This window comes from Mesocricetus auratus, unplaced genomic scaffold, assembly GCF_017639785.1.
Source record: "Mesocricetus auratus isolate SY011 unplaced genomic scaffold, BCM_Maur_2.0 Super-Scaffold_100004, whole genome shotgun sequence".
NCBI lineage: Eukaryota > Metazoa > Chordata > Mammalia > Rodentia > Cricetidae > Mesocricetus > Mesocricetus auratus.
In genome coordinates, this window is record NW_024429189.1 from 111,896,696 (window position 1) to 111,918,224 (window position 21,529).

Sequence of the window (21,529 nt, forward strand, 5' to 3'; positions counted from 1 at the left end):
AAGACCCACTTCACCATCTCGTGGGCTGGAAGCACAGGTGGAATGAAAGGGAAAAGGGAACAAAGGTTAGTACCCAGCCCCTCACCACTCCGTGCCAGCTTCCTGTTTCCTGCTTAGTAATAATACGAGCTGCTGTGTCTGCCATGACTTTCCCAGTACAGGAGACTGACCCCTCTGGAACTGTGAGTCAAAATCAATCCTTCCTTACAAGGTGTTTCTCCATACATTTTGATCACAGCAATAATAAAAAATAATCAATCCAACTAAAAACTAAACAAACAGGAAACATGAATGAGCCTAATGTGTGGATGTATAACCAGCCAGCCATGGCCGGCCTTGGTACCACACAATGGAGGAAGGCTATAGCCCTCTGGTAGCGTGTCAGAATTTACTTTTTGGATTGACTACTATTCCATTTTATTCATGTAACACATTTCATTTGTGTGTTCTTCCTTCTGCGGATGCTAGGCTTGCTTCCACCTTTTAGCTGTTGTGAACAGTGATGCTATGAACAGGAGTTGGATTTCTATGGCAGCTTGCACCTATTTCTGACTATCTACTCTGAGTGTTTTGATAGTTAGATTAAGCTGAGCATTAAGAACAGATTCCAGGGCTCAGCCTCAGCTCTGAGAATTTTTCTCAAGTATGTGTCAGTTTGATTCAGACAAAAGTCGTCTGGCTACAGAAAATTTTCTCAGCAGAAGCAAAATTTTATAAGTCAGAATAAACCTGGGGCTTCTCACCCTGCCCCATAGACAGAAGGAGAGAGGGATGGGGTTTGAGCTTGTCCAGATTGGTATCCCTGCTACATCGGATGGGTCCTCCTGGGATATCCCAGCCCAGGTGTTTGATTCCAGAAGGCCAGTCACAGTAAAAGGATCCTGGCATTGTCAGCTGGGATGTAATCCCATACCACTCTGCTGACTGTGAGCAGCAGGCCTTGCTTCAGTGTCCTGGCAAGTTTATGCTACAGGACATAGAAGACATTAAGGTGTATGAAAGCATTTTATCCCCAGCATCTGAGTGTGTCCCACACAGAGATGACTTCATCCTGTGTACAAAGAACCAATGAAAGTGCAGGGGGTGGATTACTTCACACTTTGGATTCTGTAGGACTTGGTATCAGGATCTGTGTTATTATGATTATTTCTACAAAAGTAAGTCTCACAGCATGGATTTGTAAACAAACAAACATCTATTTGGTAGCAACAGCAAACTCCCAACAAAAATGGTCTTCTGTTATGATGTCTTTTTTGTTGTTTTTTTAATTGTAGCTAAGCATGTATAACATGAATTATCTAACTTTAGCCCTCCTAAAATGTGTACTTCTGTGGCATTAAGTACATTTACATTATTGTGCAACTGTTGCCACCCTTCAGCTCTCAAACTCTTTTCATCTTGCAAAACTGAAACTATTGTCACCAAACTATCCTTCATTTCCCCTCATCTCCGTCACCACCATTCTCTGTTTCTGTGAATATGACCACTTTAGGTTCCTCCTATAAGTGGGCTGGTGATATTTATCCTCTGACTGACTTGTCTCACTTAGCATAATATCCTCAGGATCCACCGGTGTTGTAGCCTGCATCAGAGTGTCCTTCCATATTGAGATTAGAATAATACTCCATCATCACACTGTACTTATCCATTCATCCACGCATAGATAATTGCGGCATTTCTGTCTTCTGATGGCCATGAACACTTCCATTGTTTTCTCTGCAGCCTACATCCCATTTTAAAATAATGCTATGCAGTTCTCTTGCCCTGAATGGGAGTAGTAAAACTCTGACTAAGGAAACCCACTCACAAGGAGCTTGAACCAGTGTGTTGCAGTGGGCCTGTGTTGAATTCAATGGGACTGAAGTTGAATCCGAGTCCCTATTATGAAATGAAAATCCCAGTCTTTGCTGTCTGGGAGAGGCGAAGTACTTAGAAAGTGTGCCATTGATTCAAAAGCCAAGTCTGAGATTCTAGAAACTTCTATAATGTTTTCCATGATGGCTGTACTAAGCTATATTCCTGCAGTTGGTCAATAAGAGTTGGTGTATTCTCCAGGTCCAGGACAGCTTGTTGTTTTGGAGGAAGGGGTTGTTTTTATTTCTGTTGGCCATTCTGATTGGATTAGGTAAACTCATTCTGATTCTCAATTCCCTGATAATTAATGATGTTAAACATTGTTCTTATATGCCAATTGGCCATTTGTATATTGAAGTTTAGAGGTATATCTATTTGGGTCCCTTGCTCATTTAAAAAAATGTTGCTTTTCTTGCTGTTGAGTAATATGAGTTTCAGATAGATGGATAGACAGACAGACAGATAGTCTGTTTATTAACCTTTTGCCATATTCAAAATTCAAATGCTTTCTCTCCTAGTTCCCTTTGCTGTGCAGAGACTTTTAGTTTGATGTAATCCTATTTTGTATTTATTTCTTTCTTCTTTTTTGTTTTTTGCATTTGTTGTCTGTGGTTTTTTAGATCCTGTCCAAAAATATGTGTGGCCTGGAAAATGTGATGGAGAAATAACCTATGCTATCATCTAGTAGTTTCATAGTTTTGGTTCTTACATTTAAGCCCTTAATCCATCTGAGGTCATTTTTACATACAGTTAAAGCTAGGGATCTAGTTTCATTCTTGAGCATGCAGACATCCAATTTTCTCAGCACCACTCATTAAAGAAACTGCCCTTTGCTACTCTGAAGGTCTGTCAGCATACTACTCAAATATCATTTTCTGTAAGTGTGAGGGATTATTTCTGTTCCCTCTATTCTGTTCCACTGGCCTATGTGACTGTTTTTATGACAATGCCATACTGTTCTGGTTTCTGTAGCTTTGTAGAATATTCTAAAGTTCATTTGTCTGGTGATTTCAGCTTTGTTCTTCTTGCTCAGGATTGCTTTGATTATTCAGTACATTCTGTGTTCAAATAAATTTTAGGATTTGTTTCTATTTATTATGAAGAATGCCTTCGGAATTTTAATACAGATTGCCTTGAATTGGTGGATTACTTTGGGTGGTGTGGATATTTTAACAATATAAATTTTATAACTCACAAGCACGGATTAGCTTTTCATTTATTTGTATTTTTCTTCCATCATTGTTATATGGTTTTCTCTGTAAATATCTCTCCCACTCTTGGGTATATATCCAAAATACATTATCTCAGTATGTCCAAGAAATGTGTGCTTTTCATGTTTGCTGCACCACTATGCATAATAGGCTGAAGAGCCAAGCTACAGTAAGTGGCAATGGCAAGATGGATAAAGAAAAGCTGGTATACAGTGAGCCCTGTGTTCATATCTGTGCATTTCACATCTATGAATTCAGCCAAACATAATTGAAAAATATCAAGGGAACAATTATGTCTGTGCTGAGCATATATCAACTTTCTCGCCATCATTTCTGCAATGACACAGTCTAAGAAAACTCCCCCAGTGCTTACACTATATGGGGAATTATAAGTGATCCAGGGATGATTTAAGATGCATAAGAGAATTACGTAGATTGTATGAAAATTCTGCATCATTTTATGAAGACAGATATGAGCATCTGAGAATTCAGTACCTGGGGATCCTGACACCCATCTTGTGGGCACAGAAAGCTCAAGTTTGGGAATAGGAAGTGAGGCAACAAGGAGAGACAGCCAGTATCCTCTCAGCCAATCTCAGAGGCTCTGGGAGGCTGCGAGCTGCTGAGGAAGCTGACTCAACTCCTGACTCCCAGCCGAGAGCTCTCCTGGGCTACTTACTCTCCAACGTTTTGGGGTTGTTCTTTGCAGAGACTTCAGGCACTTGCTATAGAAAGAATTGGCACAGTAAGGGGCCAGTGACTTGTGGGGCCAGTAGTACCTGCTATGAAAGTCCTGTCTGAAGCAGCCCAGTAGCTTCCCTGCGGGGAACAAGGCCTCTGTGTTGCACTAAGTTTCACATCTCAGTGATTCATCCCCTGGAGTTGCTGATCGTCTGCCTGAAAATGAGAATAGCCGTACTGCATATTTGCTTATAGAACAAATTCTGTTTTCAGTGTCTCCCCACCTCACCCTTTCTCTAAACTGAGGGTATGTGCTCAGAAGGCATGCTCATCCTGAGCTTACAGAAAACGTCTTTGTGTTGCCAAATCCTCTTCCTGATGTTGCAAGTTGCAGATTCATGCCTCCACTCTAGTTCTTCCCCTTTGAACAGTTGGGCTATTCTTTTTATTACAATTGTTATTAAAACCTGAACCACAAATACTTTGGTTAGCAACCCCAAGGGCAGTGCTCTTAAGTTCATATTTCACTGGGCTATTCTGGCAGACCATCCCGGGAGATGGTCATCCACAGAAAGCCTAAAGCCAGCAGGTCTGGTGGGCCCGGCACATTCTGTTCCCACCCTGGACACATACTATTCATGGGCTCACTGTGCATCCCCAAGGTTCTGTGGAGTGTGTGGCAGTTTTATGTAATCATGTTGAACAGGTTGGCATCATGGGTGCTCCCAGTGTCATTGAAGCAGTGACCTCTTTATTGAAGTTATCCTAGACCACATCCCATGTTACTTGGGCTGGGTTAGAAACATCTGGGGAAATGATACTTTACTCGCAGACAATGATGCTTAGTGAGTTTGAAATTATAGGGATTTGGCAACGAGGCACAAGGAAAATTAGAGAGTTTGCTCATATTTTTTAACTAGGAAAAACATATGTTCCACATAACTAATGATTGAAATAAAGAATACCATATTAAAGTCAACCCTGGTATGTAATTGAGATTCAGGAAGGAAGGAAGGAAGGAAGGAAGGAAGACAAGAAAAAGGAAGAAGGAAGGGAGGAAAGACAGAGCCTAAAGCTAGATATGATAGTGCAGACCTGTGATCTCAGTGCTCAGGAAGCTGGGATATAGGCATTGCAAGTCCAAATGAGCTTGGGTCGTATAATGAGACCATGTCCACGAGAGATAGGTGAGTAACTCAGTGACTAGCACTTAACTCCCTGGCTCCAGGGAAGGGAAGGGAAAAAGATGACTTCCTCTGCCATGGCCGCTGACAGAACATCCTAGACTGTTTATCAAGGCCTGCACCAATACAGGAACCTGGTGTTTCCATTTGCATAAGTCAAAATTAAACCCCTGTCACTGAAGTACGAAATAGCAGAGACCAGGGGTTCTAAGAACAAGATAACCAGTTAATCCCTTTGCTGTGCAGGTCAGGCTTGCTGTGTGTCTCACCCACTGAATTAGTTCTTTTGCTAATGAAGAGATCTGCTTATTCTTTGAGGAAAAAAAAGTGAATCAATTTAGAAATGTTTACTATGGTATAATAAGGAAAAAAGGCATCACCTGTACTGTGTTGTGCCTACAGTTGCTCCAACAGAAATGAGCCCAGAGAACAGTGAGGGAACAGGTTTTTTCTTAATTTGTAATTTTTGTTATATATAATGTTTTGTTAATTTATAATTCTATTACAACATCCCATACATAAATACACACACACACACACACACACACACACATATATATAGTGTTATAATTGATGCTTCGAGAGCATTCTTTCATGTGCCTTTCTTTAGGTCAATTCCTTGGGTTGGGAACATCAAACCCAGTAGGTTTCATATTTAAAATGATGACCTATGTATTCAGATTGCCTTCCGAAAAGAGTGAGTCAGTCATTCCTTTTCCTCTGGTGCTTGGAGAAAGCCCACTAAAGACAGCTGCTCAGTAGGAAGTCAAAAAAATAAGGAAGTGAGTGTGATACCTCTGAGGAAAGGCCCAGTGGGGCAGCTGGGGACACCACATTTAAGTTAGAAAGAGTATCAGAAGCCTGCTCAACTCCTTAGTCTATGAGGAAACTGAAGTCTCTAGAGTTTAAGCAACCCCTGAAATTACGACCCAAGACCCAGGCTGCACAACTTGGAACTGGAGTTATAGATGGTTATGAGTCACCATGGGGCTACTAAACGCAGGTCCTCTGCAAGAGCAGCAAGTGCTCATAACTGCTGAGCCATCTCTCCAGCTCCAAATCAACAGCTTAAGCTGTTTCTGGGTAGCAGAAACTACCAAATGAAGAGTCAGTGAAAGGCCAGTATGGTGGTACATACCAATAGTCCCAGCACTTGGGAAACTGAGGTAGGAAGAGCCAAAGTTAGAGGCCAGCCTTGGCTACATACTGAGACCCTGTCTCAAAAACCAAAGAAACAGGGGGCTGGAGAGAGAGCTTGGAGGTTAAGAGTACTGGCTGCTATTCCAGACTCTTCCAGAGGACTTGGGTTCAATTCCCGACACCCACAACTGTAGCTCCTAGATCTGACACCTTCACTTCTAGATCCAACACCTTCACATGGACAGACATACATGCAGGCAAAACACAAATGCACATAAAACAAAAATAAATAGGTTATAAATAAACAAACCAAGGACACAACCCATATAAAAGGCAAACATAATCAGTGCATGAAAAAGCACTGTTTTCCTCCTCCTTTCTTCTTCACCCTTGTCTCTCCCCACTTTGGCTCTTCCCTATTCCTGAACCCTTTTCCTCCCCTCTCTGCTTCCTCTTCCCTCCCTTCTTTCCTTTCCTTTCTTTCCTTCTTCCTTTTGACACAGTATATCCCAGGCCAGCCTCTAACTTGTAGTCAAGTCCCCTACCTTAGCCTCCAGAGAGCTGGGATTACAGGCTTGCATCACTCTCCTGTTCCTAAGAGCAGCATCTTGAACTAGCTTTAATATCTCTGAGTCAGCGTGTATGCGTGTATGCGTGTGTATGTGTGTGTGTGTGCGTGTGCGTGTGTGCTTGTGTGTGTGTGTGTGTGTGTGTATGTGCGTGTACCAACTTGAATCGCCAATGTTTAACAATTATTTGGCCCATAAACAGCATGACTCCATACAGTTCAACCTAATACAAAACTGCTTAAAGGCATGAGAAAGTAAAAACTAAAACTATTGACGTTCTGTCTTCTACTAACAAATATTTGGTAATTTATGGATCTTTCACAAGTTAGCATCTGGTTTTAGAGTCTGGGCCTTCATCCAAATTAGAGTCGAACAAACAGATAAGCAAGATGGCATGAGCTTGACTTGTTGGTGCCCACTGGTAACTTTGTCTGTTTATTACACTTTTTATTTATTTTATGTGTGTGAATGTTTTGCCCGCATGTATGTCTGTACACCACTTGCATACCCAGTTACCCACAGAGACCAGAAGAGGGCGTCAGACCCTCTAGAACTGAAGTTACAGACAGTTGTGTGCTGTCATTGGGTGCTGGGAATCAGACTCACATCCTCTAGAGGAGCAGCCAGTGCTCCTAACCACAAAACTGTTTCCAGACCCATCCCACCCGTCAACCGTCACTTTGAAAGAAAACATTTTTCTCTAGTTTTGCATTGTTCTCTTAACTATAGAAATAGGCTCTGAGGGCTGAACCGGTGTGTTGATGGGGAGCCTCGATGTTAATTCTGAAAGTCCTCAAACTGCTTTATGACTTTCTGACGGACTCATCTGCAGGCTGGAAGGCTGGGTGGAGCCACGCTGGGTTTTCATTTTCATTTCCTAGGCTCTGTGTTTCCTACAAGGTGCCTATGCACTATGCAAATATGCAAATATCTGCTTGCTCAGACTCCCAGCTCAGCCACAACAGGAGGCCTCCACAGAGGCCTGGCCATGCCCATACTAGCAAGAGCACTAGATTGGGAAACAGGGAGGCCATCCTGTCAGTCGGGGCCAGTTTTGTATCTCCAAGGCGCTGGTCCTGCAAACTGTGTCTGTTGCTAACAAGGCAACCAAACAAGTCACTGGTACTTAACTCATTCACCCACAGGTCTCTTCATCCTGAGCTTCATAAGTCGGTATCTCAGATCTGAGATTTGTACTCCATGGTATGTGCAATTCCTGGGGGGTCTGCGACATAAGAGTACATCTTATAATTAAAAATAACTTAAATTTGATGGAATATATGATAACTTATTTCTCTTCCCCATTTTAACCTGGAACCTTATACCTTTTTAGTCTTCTTAAAGATGGCTCGCACTCCATATACAACCCAGGCTGTCCTGGAACTCACTATATATACATCTAGTCTATTCTAGTCTTCAAGTCAAGGTCTTCCTGCCTCTGCCTCCAGAGTGTTGCTGGCATTACCTGGCTTATGAGCAATTCCTGGAAATATAAAACAAAAAACACAAAAGCTTAAAACTCAAATGCTGACGCAAACTAGTGCTGTAGAAAAAGTAAAAACACCTAGAATTCTGTCCTTCAGAGTGCTTCGGTTCTGTGGCATGTCACTGAACTTGAAAACATAGTCACAGGCTGAAATGAGGAGCCATCTGGGACCTCTGAGGACCAGGGCTCTAGTAGTAGCACTGAGTCTGTGACACTCTAAGTCATACTCCTCCCAGCCTCCACCATATTGATGAGCCATGTCTGGCAACATGGAACCAATTGTGGTCTCTTTGACCTGTTGGCACATATGTCTTATAATTCAGTTATTGGGAGAAGCATGTTTTAAAGTAAATGGTACCACATGCAGTAAGAGCTTCTACTTTGTTGTAGTGAAGAAGGGAACAGATATGAGCATAATGCTTTAAAAAATTCTTTAGAGCCAGGCAGTGGTGGCGCACACCTTTAGTACCAGCACAGAGGTAAGAGGATCTCTGTGAGTTCGAGACCTGCCTGGTCTATAGAGCTGGTTCGAGGACAGGCTCCAAAGCAACACAGAGAAACCCTGTCTTGAAAAACCGATAGATAGATAGATAGATAGATAGATAGATAGATAGATAGATAGATGATAGATAGATAGATAGATAGATAGATAGATAGATAGATAGATAGATAGAATAATTCTTTAGCTTAGCTTAAAAAGGAATGGTTTCATTGTGGCATTAAATGCATATGTATATATTGTTGTACTTTGTTCATGTAACCCTCTACTGTCCTCCCTTTTTCTTCCCCTGACCCACCTGCTAGTCCCCTTCCTCAGTCTAGATAGTCCCCCTTCTGATTTCCTGTTCCAAATGTATGTGGGGCTGGGATGGGTTGATGGTAGATCTAGATTACACAGGAGAGACCCACGTAATGTGCAGAGTTTCTGCCCCCTCATTACTCTCTTATTCTCCCCTTCCTTGGGGCCTCTTCCTTACTTTCATCATTGCCTTTTGACTTTCATGTCACACGAGCATACGATGTGTGTGTATACATACATGCACAAGCACACAATGTGTGTGTATACATACATGCACAAGCACACAATGTGTGTGTATACATACATGCACAAGCACACAATGTGTGTGTATACATATATGCACATATATTTGTTTTGAAATCTAAATTCCACATATAAAAAATGGGAGTCATTTTCTAAGTCTTCAGCAGACCCTTTTTAGTAGATAGCACAATTTCTCTTACTTCCCCTTCCTGTCCAGCTGAGGATAAAGGGCCATTCAGAGTTCTAGCTCCTCGCCGTCCTGGTTTACCCCCTGTCTGGAAGGCAAACAAACAGGGAAGTTACCAAGTGGAAGATGGGAGAAGGAAGAGCAGTCAGTTCACTCATGAGGACAGCTCTGGGCTTGGGGAATACAGAGGTATTCAAAAAGACGTGCCTGCTTGGAGAAGTTACATTCAATGGAGGACACTTATCTCGGGCAAGAAATTACCCCCAGGCAAGCCCAGCAGCTTGAGTGGTCAAGTTGTGGGTCCAAGCAGGAAGGCCAGTGGGCTTCTTAGGTTGTGCTCTTCAGAAACAAGCCCAGAACTGAAGTTTTCATGGAAGTATCTTACCTAGAAATACTCCCACAGAACCCCATAGAGGAGTTGGGGTTGAGTCAAGGGAGGGAGAGACCCACACTGGTCACCACTATCCAGGAGTCCCTTAAGGGCAGTTTTGGTTCCATCTGAAAGGAACATGGTCCTGTAGGGGATGAGGGAGCTGGGTGGGCTATTTATACTTTGTCAATAGCTGATTGAAGACTGACCCTGGGGCTTCTTCTTGGTCTTTGTGTAATGGACAAAATAGGTTCCCACAGCAACATGTCTCCTATGACAAGAAATACTGGCTGGCTTGAAGGACAAGGTCTTTCCCTGAGCATTCCCCCAAGGTGTGAGAGGTTCCAGTGGTGGAAGGGCAGGTCTTCAACAGAGCTACCAGAAGTCTGGTCTTCCCAGGGATTTTCAGGTCTGAGGAAGATCTAATATACTGAAGTAATGGGTATATGGTTCATCAATAGCTTGTGGTACCGTCACATATAAGGGACATGGTATCTTTAATTTTCTGGGTTTAATTTTGTGGGAACAGATGCAGTCATCTCAGGGTATATGGCTTGGTGGCTTGGATTCTAGGTCTCACAATATTTTATGTGCTTTATTAATTTTATAGTGGTTTTGTTTAGTTCCTTAAGACAGAGTCTTGCTGTGTAGCCCAAAGTCCCGACTTTATGTCACACACAAAATTAAATTCCAGAGAAATGAAAGACTTACAAACAAATGTATTTAAATAAACAGAACGTAGATAAGTCTGAGTACAAATATATGTACTCTATACTACTTCAAGATAAGCAAGAACCATAATGAAAAGTTAAATGGTTTTTATTCTACCTTCTGGCCTGGTGGTATATCCCTGTGCGCCTCATTTCTTAGGGGGCTGGAGTAAGATGCTTGACAGTCCAAGGCTTGCTTGGGTGACAGAGTGACAGGGCAACCTAGGCAATTTAGTAAGGCGTTGTCTTGAAGTCTTGTGTTCCTTAGTTCTTTCCTTCCCTTTCTCTCTTTCTCTTTCTTTCTTTCTTCCTTCCCTTTCTTTCTTTCTTTCTTCCCTTTCTTTTCTTCATTTTTTCCTCCTTCTTTCTTTTATTCCTCTTCTTCTTTCCTCTTCCTCTTCCTCCTCCTTCTTCATGTAAAAAGTACCCCCAAAAGGTTGAATGTGGTGATACATACCTTTAATACCAACACTTGGGAGCCAGAGGCAAGCAGATATCTATGAGTTAACGGTCAGCATACATATCAAATTCCATGCCTGGTGGGGCTACATAGTGAGATCCTGTCTAAGGGACAGTAGTAGAATACTTGTCTACCATGTATATGGCACTGGGTTCAAGCACCAGTACTGATTCTATCGCCGTTAATTGTTTAAGAAAAATATTAATTTAAAATAGTCTGAAAGAAAGTATTTGAAATATATGGGACAATGGATTTAACCTTTGTACAACTTATCAAGAAAAGTAAAGAAACTCCCCCAGCTGAGCAACAGATACATGAACAGGCAAAGAGAAATGCAAATAAAGGTAACAAAAATAAACTTGGGACCAGCAAACCACAACAAAAAAAGGAAAAAGAATAGCTTCATTAGATTGAATGAAACGTAAAAATTAGATATTGTGTATATATATGGTGCATACCTTTAATCCCAGCCTTCAGGAGGAAGAGGCAGGCAGATCTCTGAGTTTGAGGACATCCTGATCTAGTCCCAGGCCAGCCTACATATCTAGTTCTGGGCCAACTGACTGAATCCTGGTCTAAATAAATAAATACTAAAATTGAATGTTGAGCCTGGGAAGTACCTACCTCAATGTGTTAGATACCCAGCAGCAGGTTTTTAAGTTAAAACTGGATAAGTGCCTGGGAAGATGGTTCAATAGATAAAGCTCTTATTGTGCAAGCTTGAGTTATTAGAGTTTAGATCCACAGAGTCCTTTGAGAGTCGGGGGGCAGTAGTCTACACTTGTAATCCCACCCAGTGACAGAGAACCTTCACAAGTCTGTAACCCAGTTAGCCTGACATACACAGCACTGAATGGCAAAAGGCCCTGTCTCAACTAAGTTGAAGGCAAATACCCATGCCCTAGATTGTGTGTGTGTGTGTGTGTGTGTGTGTGTGTGTGTGTGTGTGTGTGACATGTGCTCATGCCTGTACACACAGAGACATTTAAAAATAGTACATCAATGGAGTTGAAGTCCTTTGGTGGTTAAGAACACTAGCTGCTCTTCCAGAGGACACAGGTTCAGTTCCCAGTACCCATATAACAACTCAACCATCTGTAACTCCAGTTTCAGGGGATTTCATGCCTTCTTTTGGCACCTGAGGGGTCAAAGAACACATGTGTTTACAGACATACACACAAATATCCCATCCCACAGACATAATTTTGAAAAATAGAATATTAAATTCAGACAAGTACCATGGACACTCCCCCCCCTCTCTCTTTGTTATTTTATTTTGTTTTTTAAGGCAGGGTTTTCCTATATAGCCTTGGCTATCTTGGAACTTGCTCTGTAGACCAGGCTGTCCTTGAACTCACAGAGATCGGCCTGCCTCTGTCTTCTGAGTGCTGGGATGCTGGGATGAAAAGCATATGCCAGCACTGCCCAGGACACTTTCAAATATGGCAGATGCAGTAAAAAATGTGACATCACCGATAGCCTGATTACATAGGTGCTGGTATTTCTCTGAGCTTTCATATACTACCCAAGGAGAACTTGGAATGTTCAGCCCATTACTGCTCATGATAGCAAAGCATTGAAGTTGACCCCAGTGTCTATCAAAGTCAACTGGAAATGCAGATAGGAATAATGATGCATACCTGTAACCCAGTACTGGAGACATTGAGGCAGGAGGATTGCCACGGGTTCTACACCAGCTTGAGCCACAGAGCAAATATTAGACCAACTGGGGCTATAGCATGTCCCTTTTAAAAACAGAGAACTAAGCAAAGGAAATTAAGGTGATGAGTGGTATTTCCTCACATTTAGTTGATTCCTGCCAGATTTCATTTGATGAATCTCACAACGTAACATTTTTAAGCTATGATACACAACAGTATGACTCATTCCTTTGGGTGACAAAACAGAGTAATAACATTCAAGAATGATCCAGCTGGGCATTGTCACCACCTTCTATAATCCCAGCACTAAAGAGGCTGAGGCAGGAGGATTGCTTCAAGTTTGAGACCAGCCTGGGCTACATAGTTCTAGGCCAGGTTGGCATACAAGTGAGACCTTGTCTCAAACAAAACAAAAGCAAAGAGAATAGCTGATCGCTGTGGCACATGTTCATAATTCTAGTACTCAGAGGCAAGAAGATTGGAAGTTCAAGGCCAGTCTTGATGACACAGTTAATTTGAGGCCCTCATAGGCTATAGGAAACATGTCTCAAAACAACAATAACAACACATGTCTACAAATGAAGGGGGCAGCCCCGGGGCTACCTTTTATTCCCTGGTGAGAGTTCAGGAGCAAAGGTTTTTTGCAACTGTGGAAGAGGTCCAGCATTTTCAAAGCTTTGGAAAACCCCCAACGTGGGATGTACCCACCAGACCCAGGAAGCAACTCCAGGCCAACTCAATGAGACAGGGGAGGGAATTGTTTGGGTCATGTGATTTCTCAGGTCCTGGAGTAAGTCTTTTCCCACACGGCTGATTCCCAGAATGCAGAAGCCCACCAGACTCCAAGGCCAAGTGGATGAATTGGGGTATAGAAGAAATTCTGAAGCTGGCAGCCAAGTGCCTGACTTTTCCCACACCCTAGGTTTGCAGCCTTCACCCTATCAGCTGCACATCCCTTCTCGGAGGCTGATAACATTCCTGAGTGACACCAGGCATGCTCAGCCTTGCTCTCTGAGCACTTTCTTGTTTTATTTTTACTTGACCTTCAAGAGAATTATTCTCCTTTATCTAACCCCAAAGAAGAAAAGATTTGGGGTCCCTCCCTTTTCCCTCCTCCCTCCTGTGTATACAGGATCACATGTAATGACTTTCCTTCCTATTAGAGGAAATGGGTGCTGGGGAGATGAGAAACTTTTGCGCAGATAGATGGAGATGCCCCTGTCCCAGGTCCTTGCTGCTGGTGATCAGGGCCTCTTCCGGGCTGAGTGGCAAATGTGCCTCCCTTAAGTGTCATTTGGCATTACTCTTTGTAATCTTGACTACCAGAAGTAAGAGGCAACGTGTATGTGTGTATGTATATGTATATGTATATGTATATGTATATGTATATGTATATGTATATGTATATGTGGAGGCTAGAAAATACTTAGGCACCAGCGACAGTATTTAGTTCTCTAGCCACCCTTCTTATAGCGTCAATCCTCTAGAACTGTAAGAATAAGGCCAACATACTGCAGCTTGTGACTGGCCCAAGGTGACCCTGCTCACAGAGTAAGAGGAGAGGGATTTGAAAGCTAGACCTCCTGATCCCTGGATGATCCAGTTACCACTGCTCTACACCCCCAAGCTGCAGACCTCACAATTGAATTGCACAAGTTGATGAGGCTCTGCCTGCAGGGAAACTGCGGAATGATTAGAGTGGTGCTAACCAGTGTGAACTCCTGCACCACACCTGGGTGCTCAGGTGAGGTCTCAAAGGGCTGGGGAAAAACTGGGCCCTCATCACTTGTTCTCCCACTCTGGACAGGGATGTCACAAGTATGCTAAGTCACCCATGGGGACTAGGTTTCTGAGTCCTAGAATAAGGGAGAGGCCCAAAGACCCAAGCCCTGGCCTGCTTCCACTCTCCTCCTGTGGTCACCATGACCTGCCCCTCTGGCTTCCTGGTTAAAGTTCCCAGCTATATCATCAACACCTTTTTCCCAGTTTAATTTATAATTTTTCTGCATACTGAGGGGCAAACCCAAGGTCTCAGATGTGCTAGGGAAGTGCTCCAGAATGGTGTCGCAGTCCCAGACACTCTCCCAACTTCTGAATAGATGTGCATCACCACTTCGCACTGAGCCTTATGGCATAGCCTGCAAGGGGAAGAAAATCAAGATGCTAAGTCAGGCACGGTGGCACATGCCTTTATATTGGAAGGCAGAGGCAGACCAATCTCTGTGTTCAAGGTCATCCTTGTCTACAGAGTGAGTTCCTGGACAGTCAGGACTATGATAAGAAAGAAAAAGAAAGAAAGGAACCCGGGTATTACCCTGGCTTTGATGATGGAGTCCTGCTGTGTTCTACGTTGCAGGGACTGTCTGTTTGCTTCAAGCCTTAGATGCTGTGCTATTTTGGGAATGACAGATATCATGCCGTTTGGGGGTAAAAATCACTGTCTCACCAACTTTATGCCATGACAACCTGATGTCCCAACTGACCCTCTGACTGCACCAGACAACAGGCACTGTTGCCACTTTCCTGGAGTCTGCAGGCTTCCTTTGTGACCAGAGTGGTAAGAAACCACACTGGAGGACCATTTTTGCAGATGCACAGCATCCAGTCCTCTCTGGACCATAGTGTCAGCATGGTGGAGCTTCAGCAGACACTCAGACTCCTAGACTGGAACATGGGTTTGGGTTGTGTAAGTCATAGAAACTTTAATTAATAGCGCCAGCTTTATTCAGGAGCTCCTGGTGGCTTTAATGTGGGTCCCTGCAATCGGTTAATGGGTTGGTTATCTTCGTCCTTAAAGGATGGATTTAAGAAGAACCCAATGTAAGAGATTAGAACAAAAGCATACAAGAGTTAAAAATAAACAAAAAGGTGCAAAATTATCATAGAAGAATGCAAATAATTCCCAATGCCCAATCCATGGAACTTCAGAAAGAAAGCATAGGTGTGAAAACATAATGCTAAAAGCAGGCCTGGCCCAGAACATTCGCTCAGGTCCAATGTTTGAGGAATTTCCTCTATGCTGTCAAGTGGGTACTGAATTAGGGACTGGATGGAAGGGGAGGGGCATACCCTTCTCTGGCAGGAATCCAGCCAGGAGCAATATTTGCATTCATCCACCTTCATACCTTCAGGTCACTGTGCAGAAACAGGGTGTACTCAGTGACCAGCCAGCTTGATACTGCTAAGTGAGAGCCACACTATAGAATCTTGTGCTTGAGTAGGAACAGAGACAAGGCCTAGAGATGCAGCCAGAAGTTCCGTGCTAAGAGCAATACCTGGAGAAAACAGCTTAGCTGGAAGGGTCAGTTGCTTCTTCTGGAGAAAGTCATTGAGGACCCAAGAATTGAACGTGGGTCTCCGGCCATCTCGTCCACCTGCATTGTGGGATTTTTATGTTCCAGTCAGTGTGGTGGTAATGGAGTAGTAAAGATTGGTGAGTTGAGTGGAGACGTGATGACCTGTCTTGCTGCTGGGGTGGCAGTCTTCTCTGTGAGGTTAGCCTAAGGCCATACAAGTTGTCCTTTGGATGGGGTCCTCTACTTCCTGAGGAGCTGTGTACAGCTCTTCTGTCTAGACCATAGCGTCAGCATAGTGAGGCTTCAGCAGAGGCATTCATACTGCCCCTCTGTTAATTTAAATCCCACTGTCTCTCCCCATTCAGTCGGCACTTTCTTTTATTTATTCCTTAATGGATTCATACATGCATGTCTACAATGTATCTTGAGCATGTCCCATCCAAATCCCCTCCCCTCTCCCTGCAACATGTCACTCTTCCCATCTTCATGTCCTCCCTTTCTCGTTCTCTCTCTAGTATATATGAAGCTCTGGGTTTCATTTTTAATATCACCAAACAAATCTTTTTTTGTGACAGGGTCCCACCAAGTAACTCTGGCTGTCTAGGTATATTGACCAGGCTGACCTTGAACTCACAAAGATCCACCTGCCTCTGCCTCCTGAGTGCTGGGATTCAAAGTGTGTGCTACCGTGACCAGCTTACTTTTCTGTACACACACATGTATAGTGTGTGTGTGTGTGTGTGTGTGTGTGTGTGTGTGTGTGTGTGTGTGTGTGCTCATGCCCAGGCTCACCCAGTGGAGGCCAGAAAGAGGTGTGGTTACAGGCTTATAGCTATAGTTATAAGCTTTTGTGGGTCACACAGTGTGGGTGCTAGGATCTGAACCCTGGTCCTCAGATAGGGCAGTAGTAAGTGCTCTTAACTATTGAATCATGTTTCCAGTTCCTTGTTTGTGTTTGAGATGATTTCATTAGTCCAGGCTGGCCCCTGAACTCACTGTAGTCGAGAATGATCTTGAACTATTGATTCTTTTGCCTCTTCTCAAGTACCAGGATTATAGGCATGCACCCCATACCCAGAAACTTAATTTTTAATTCTTCTTTCCTATAATTTCATACACAACCATCAATTCATATCCATTTCTGACAAGTTGTCCCTGGATCTTCCTCTTTTTTTGTTCTCACTGCTCCCAAGAGGGTCAAGACAGTCTCTTGTCTGGGCACAAGCAGTTCATCCTAACTAGTTTCCTTGTTTTCCCCCAGCATTTATAAGCATCTACGGCCCGAAGAGAAGATGTTCTGTTTTTTCTTGGCAGTGCTATCGATCAATCTCTGGACCTTGTGTTGGTTAGGCAAGTGCTACAGCTACTGAGCTGCATCCCTAGCCCCAACAAGATAATCTCTATAGACTATAAAAACATAATCTTCATAATCTCCACAATCAAAAGCTTGGCAGTTAAGAGTACTTGCTGCTCTTCCAGAAGACCCAAATTTGATTCCCATCACCCATATGGCAGCTTACAACTATCTCTAACTCCAGTTCCAGGGGATTCAGACATATATGCAGGAAAAATACCTATATGCATAAAATAATTTTTTTAAAAACTCCAATGCTCTTACTGCAGGAAACTCAAATTCATAGACTGTGATATTTAGCAAACATGGTCTAGCATCTGCCTGCTTCTTTTCCTAGGTTCTGGAACTTTCTGCATGACAGACTGTTCCTTTAGTCTTTATATGTCATTGAGGGCTCTATTACCTGTCCTGATAGCCCACACTAGGTAGCAAGGCTCCTTAGTTGCTCCCTAAGCACCCCTAATCTACCTTCATTCCTGAAAGTCTCAGCATTCAGTGTTAGGGTCTGTTTGTCCCACCAGAATGCTAGCCCAGTAAAAATGGAGGTCTGCCAGCCTTACTCTCCACTTCATTTGAAACTGGATGGATGAATGAATGAATGAATGAATGACGTCAAAATTTTAAAACAGCTTATCAATAGACACATTGAATGTTAAGTCACATGTGTATGGAAAAACAACTGCACTTTTGAAAATCTGGAGCAAAGTAGCAACCCTAAGCACTTTCTATACACTTACAGTGGTTGCTAAGTACCAGTAAAACTTGTGTTGAGGAGCTATAGCTGTAACTCAGCAGTGTACCACTGGCCTGGCATGCACAGACCCTGAGCTCAGTCTCCAGCATTGCCAAAAAAAGAACAGGGAGAGGGAGGAAAACCCAGAGGAATGGATGCTTGAGATTTACGCCGTCCTTGGAGGGAGAGAAAAGATAGCAGAAGCCTTGGCCAGAAGGGGTCATGGTTTTTCCCTAGATATCTCTGGGCCTTACCCACCCACCACTCACCCATTCCCAGCCTTGATCAATCCTGTCTCTCTCCTTGCCCTGTCTTTTTGCTTTTCTTTTTTAATTTTTAGATTTTATATTCATTGATTTATCCATCCAGGTGTAAGCTCTGTCCATATTGTCCGGTATGGTCTCAGTCTGCTGTGTTCAAATGATCCTCCTGCCTTTACCTCCCACATAGCCGGGAGTACAAGTATGGCCCACTGGTTCTGTATTTGCCAGTCCTAAAAAGCTAAACTAAGCCGGGTGTTGGTGGCGCACGCCTTTAATCCCAGCACTCGGGATGCAGAGGCAGGCGGATCTCTGTAAGTTCGAGACCAGCCTGGACTACCACGCAAGTTCCAGGACAGCCTCCAAAGCCACAGAGAAACCCTGTCTCGAAAAACCAAAAAAAGCTAAACTACTTGGCATGCTAGCACATGCCTATAATCCCAGTGCTCAGGAGGCTGAGGCAGGAGGGCTACCTTGATCTTTAGGCCAGCCTTGGTATACACAGTGAGTTCCAGGCCAGCCTGAACTACGAAGCAAAATCCTTCCTCAAAATACCAAAACTAAAACCTCAATAAGAGAGAGAGAGAGACAGAGAGAGAGAGAGAGAGAGAGAGAGAGAGAGAGAGAGAGAGAGAGAGAGAGAGAGAGAGAGAGAGAGAGAGAGAGAGAGAGAGAGAGAGAAGCTGAAGCAGGAGGATCTCAAGTTCAAGGCCAAATTGCTATACAGAGTGAGTTGAAGGCCAGCCTGGGCTACATGGCAGAGCCTGGCTCACTCTAGCTCAGGGACCCATCAGTCAATCATTCAATGCTGCAGGTGTAGCTCTTGTAGAATATTTACATAGTGTGTGTGAGGCCTGAGTTTGATCCCTAGAACCACACAAAAATTTAATTTGTAAGTACTACAATATTTGCTTATTTGCTTATTCTTGAACTAGTGTCTTATCATGTAGCTCAGACTAGTTTCAAATTCTTTCTACCCCTTTCAGCCTCTTGAGAGCAAGGATTATAGTTGTGTAGCACCATGCCTTGTTTTGTTTTGTTTTTCTGAGACAGGGTCTCACTCTGTAGCCCTGGCTGGTCTAGAACTCATTCTGTAGACCAAGCTGACCTCCAACCCCCAGAGATCCTCCTGCCAATACTCCTGAGTGCTGGGACTAAAAGGAGTACGCCACCACAACCGGCTATTTGAGTTTTTTGAGAAAGAGCCACATGTAACCTAGACTGACCTCAAACTCACCATTTAGCCAAGGCTGTCCTTGAACTTCTGTTGAACCATCTGCTTCTGTCTCTTATGTGGTAGGCTGACAGGCATGCACTATTGGCCTAGCTAATGTATCTTTAAAATGAGTTTATTTTCATGACCTAAATATCATTTGTCTCATAGACGATCTTATGTATCCTAGCCAGCTTTAAATTCTCTATATATGAGGATGAGTTTCACTCCTGATTTTTCAACCCCTACTTCCTGAGTGCTGGCATGCCTGTATACACCGTCATGCCCAGCATGTACGGTACTGGGAATCAAATCCAGGGCCCCATGCATTCGAGGCATGCACTTTGTCGCTGAGCTACCTCTTAACCCTTTTGGACACTTCTGTGACAGGATCTCATTCTGTAACCCTGGTTATCTGCAATTCATAATTAACCAGTCTAGACTGGTCTCAAACCCCCCCACAATCCTCCTGCCTCCACCTTCTGAATGTTGGAATTACAGATGTGTACCACCACTCGGAGGTTTTGATTGCAAACATTTAATGCAGAGAATCCCTTGAAATATTTCTTTTGACAAAAATGAATTTGGAGTCCTGGTTCATGTAGCATTTATTTATTCTTCTATATTCATATTGAGCAACCAAACTGGGCGTCAGAATCTTTTCCTTATTACAATACTGAAACCCAAGCTCTTTCCCAATACCAAAACCCAAGTTCTTCCTCTTTTTTAAGAGGGAGTTGGTCCCTCCCCCTTTATTTTTTCCTCTGTTTAGAGGAAATTCACAGAGCCAAGATTTAAAACGGGGGGGGGGGGCATCATCTGTTGAGGGCAGGAGCTCCCTGGCTTTAGGAACATGGCCCGCCTCTTTACTTCCTGACGTCATGCTATTTTTGTCTTTGAATAGCTCATCGACACGATTGCCTCGGAGATCGGAGAACTGAAACGGGAGATGGTACAGACAGATATCAGCCTGGGAAATGGCCTGGAACCTTCTGAAACCCACAGGTGATCAAAGACGGGGTTAGGTGCTGGGTGCGAGTTGGGGGACTCAGTGAAGCTGGTGAAGGAAGAGGGTTGACATCCCATCTCTCCTTCAAAGTTTGGGAACTGGAAGTGTGGTGACAATACCAGGTGGCATTCTCTGGCCTAGAAGCTCCTTGTCTGCTTGTTTATTTTAATGGCTTTGAAGGCACTTGAACCTTTATACCTTCTTGATTCCTTCTGGCACCAGAACCGGGAAACCTAGAATTGTCGGTGCCATGTCACAATGACGGACAGAGTAACACAGCGGATCCTCCGTGCATGAAGTAGAATTCAGTATAGTCCTGTCAGTCTCCAGGAGGTTTAAAGGGAAGCAGCTAAAGAGGATGGACCCGTTTTGCATTCTCAGGTCAGAACATCCCCTAACCTGAAAAGCCATTCAGGGGGTTTGGAACTGAATGAAGTTATGAGTGCCTGAAAGGGGATGCCATAGCTTGTGCCAGTTTGGCATGCCGCATGCTCTTTGAAAAGGTAGGAGGGACTGGTTTTGATCTGGAAAATGGGGGTGCAGGGGTCAGAGGTGGGGTAGTAGGTTGAAGGTCAAGTCTTTTAGCTCTTTGCCACAGCCTTTGTTGTTGACAAAGAAAGCAGAACGTCAGTGCCCCAAAATGATGCAGCAATTAGTGCTTAGGAAACAGATTCATCATCACCCCCACCCCTTTCCCTGGTTGAGGCTGCCTGGAATAGAACAAAGTTAAAATTTGTGGTGTGGGTTCTGCTTACAACTCACAGGACACGCAGGCAAACCAGGTGACACTGGTTGCCCAGGCAAGTTTCAAACCAGCTTGACTTGTTCTCTGCCCAAGAAGGAGGGAGAGAAAACAGCATCCCAGAGAGCCAGTGCTGGCTGGGTCAGTGAGCAGGTGGTGCTGCAATGCCAGGCTTGCATCTCGGGAAGAGCTACATTTGCCTTAGCAGGGCACGTTCTAGGTGCCTTCTCTACAAAGAAATGGAGCTAGACTGGGTGTTCTTCCATGCTTCTTGGCTTTTTCGGCTGTTTTTATACCCCAGTATGAAGGGCTTTGAATCGCTAAATTGTTTTCACTCATAAACTTGACACACATGCACAGTGTACAG

At 43.6% G+C, this 21,529-nt stretch overlaps 1 protein-coding gene across 1 annotated transcript in view; it reads left to right on the top strand.

The window, feature by feature from the left end:
- The window catches only part of Rin2 (Ras and Rab interactor 2), a 97,324-nt gene that overhangs the window by 15,588 nt on the left and 60,207 nt on the right, over nucleotides 1-21,529 (top strand). The window contains 1 exon segment of the mRNA XM_040746433.1: nucleotides 20,316-20,416. Coding sequence (XP_040602367.1) covers nucleotides 20,316-20,416 — 101 coding nt within the window.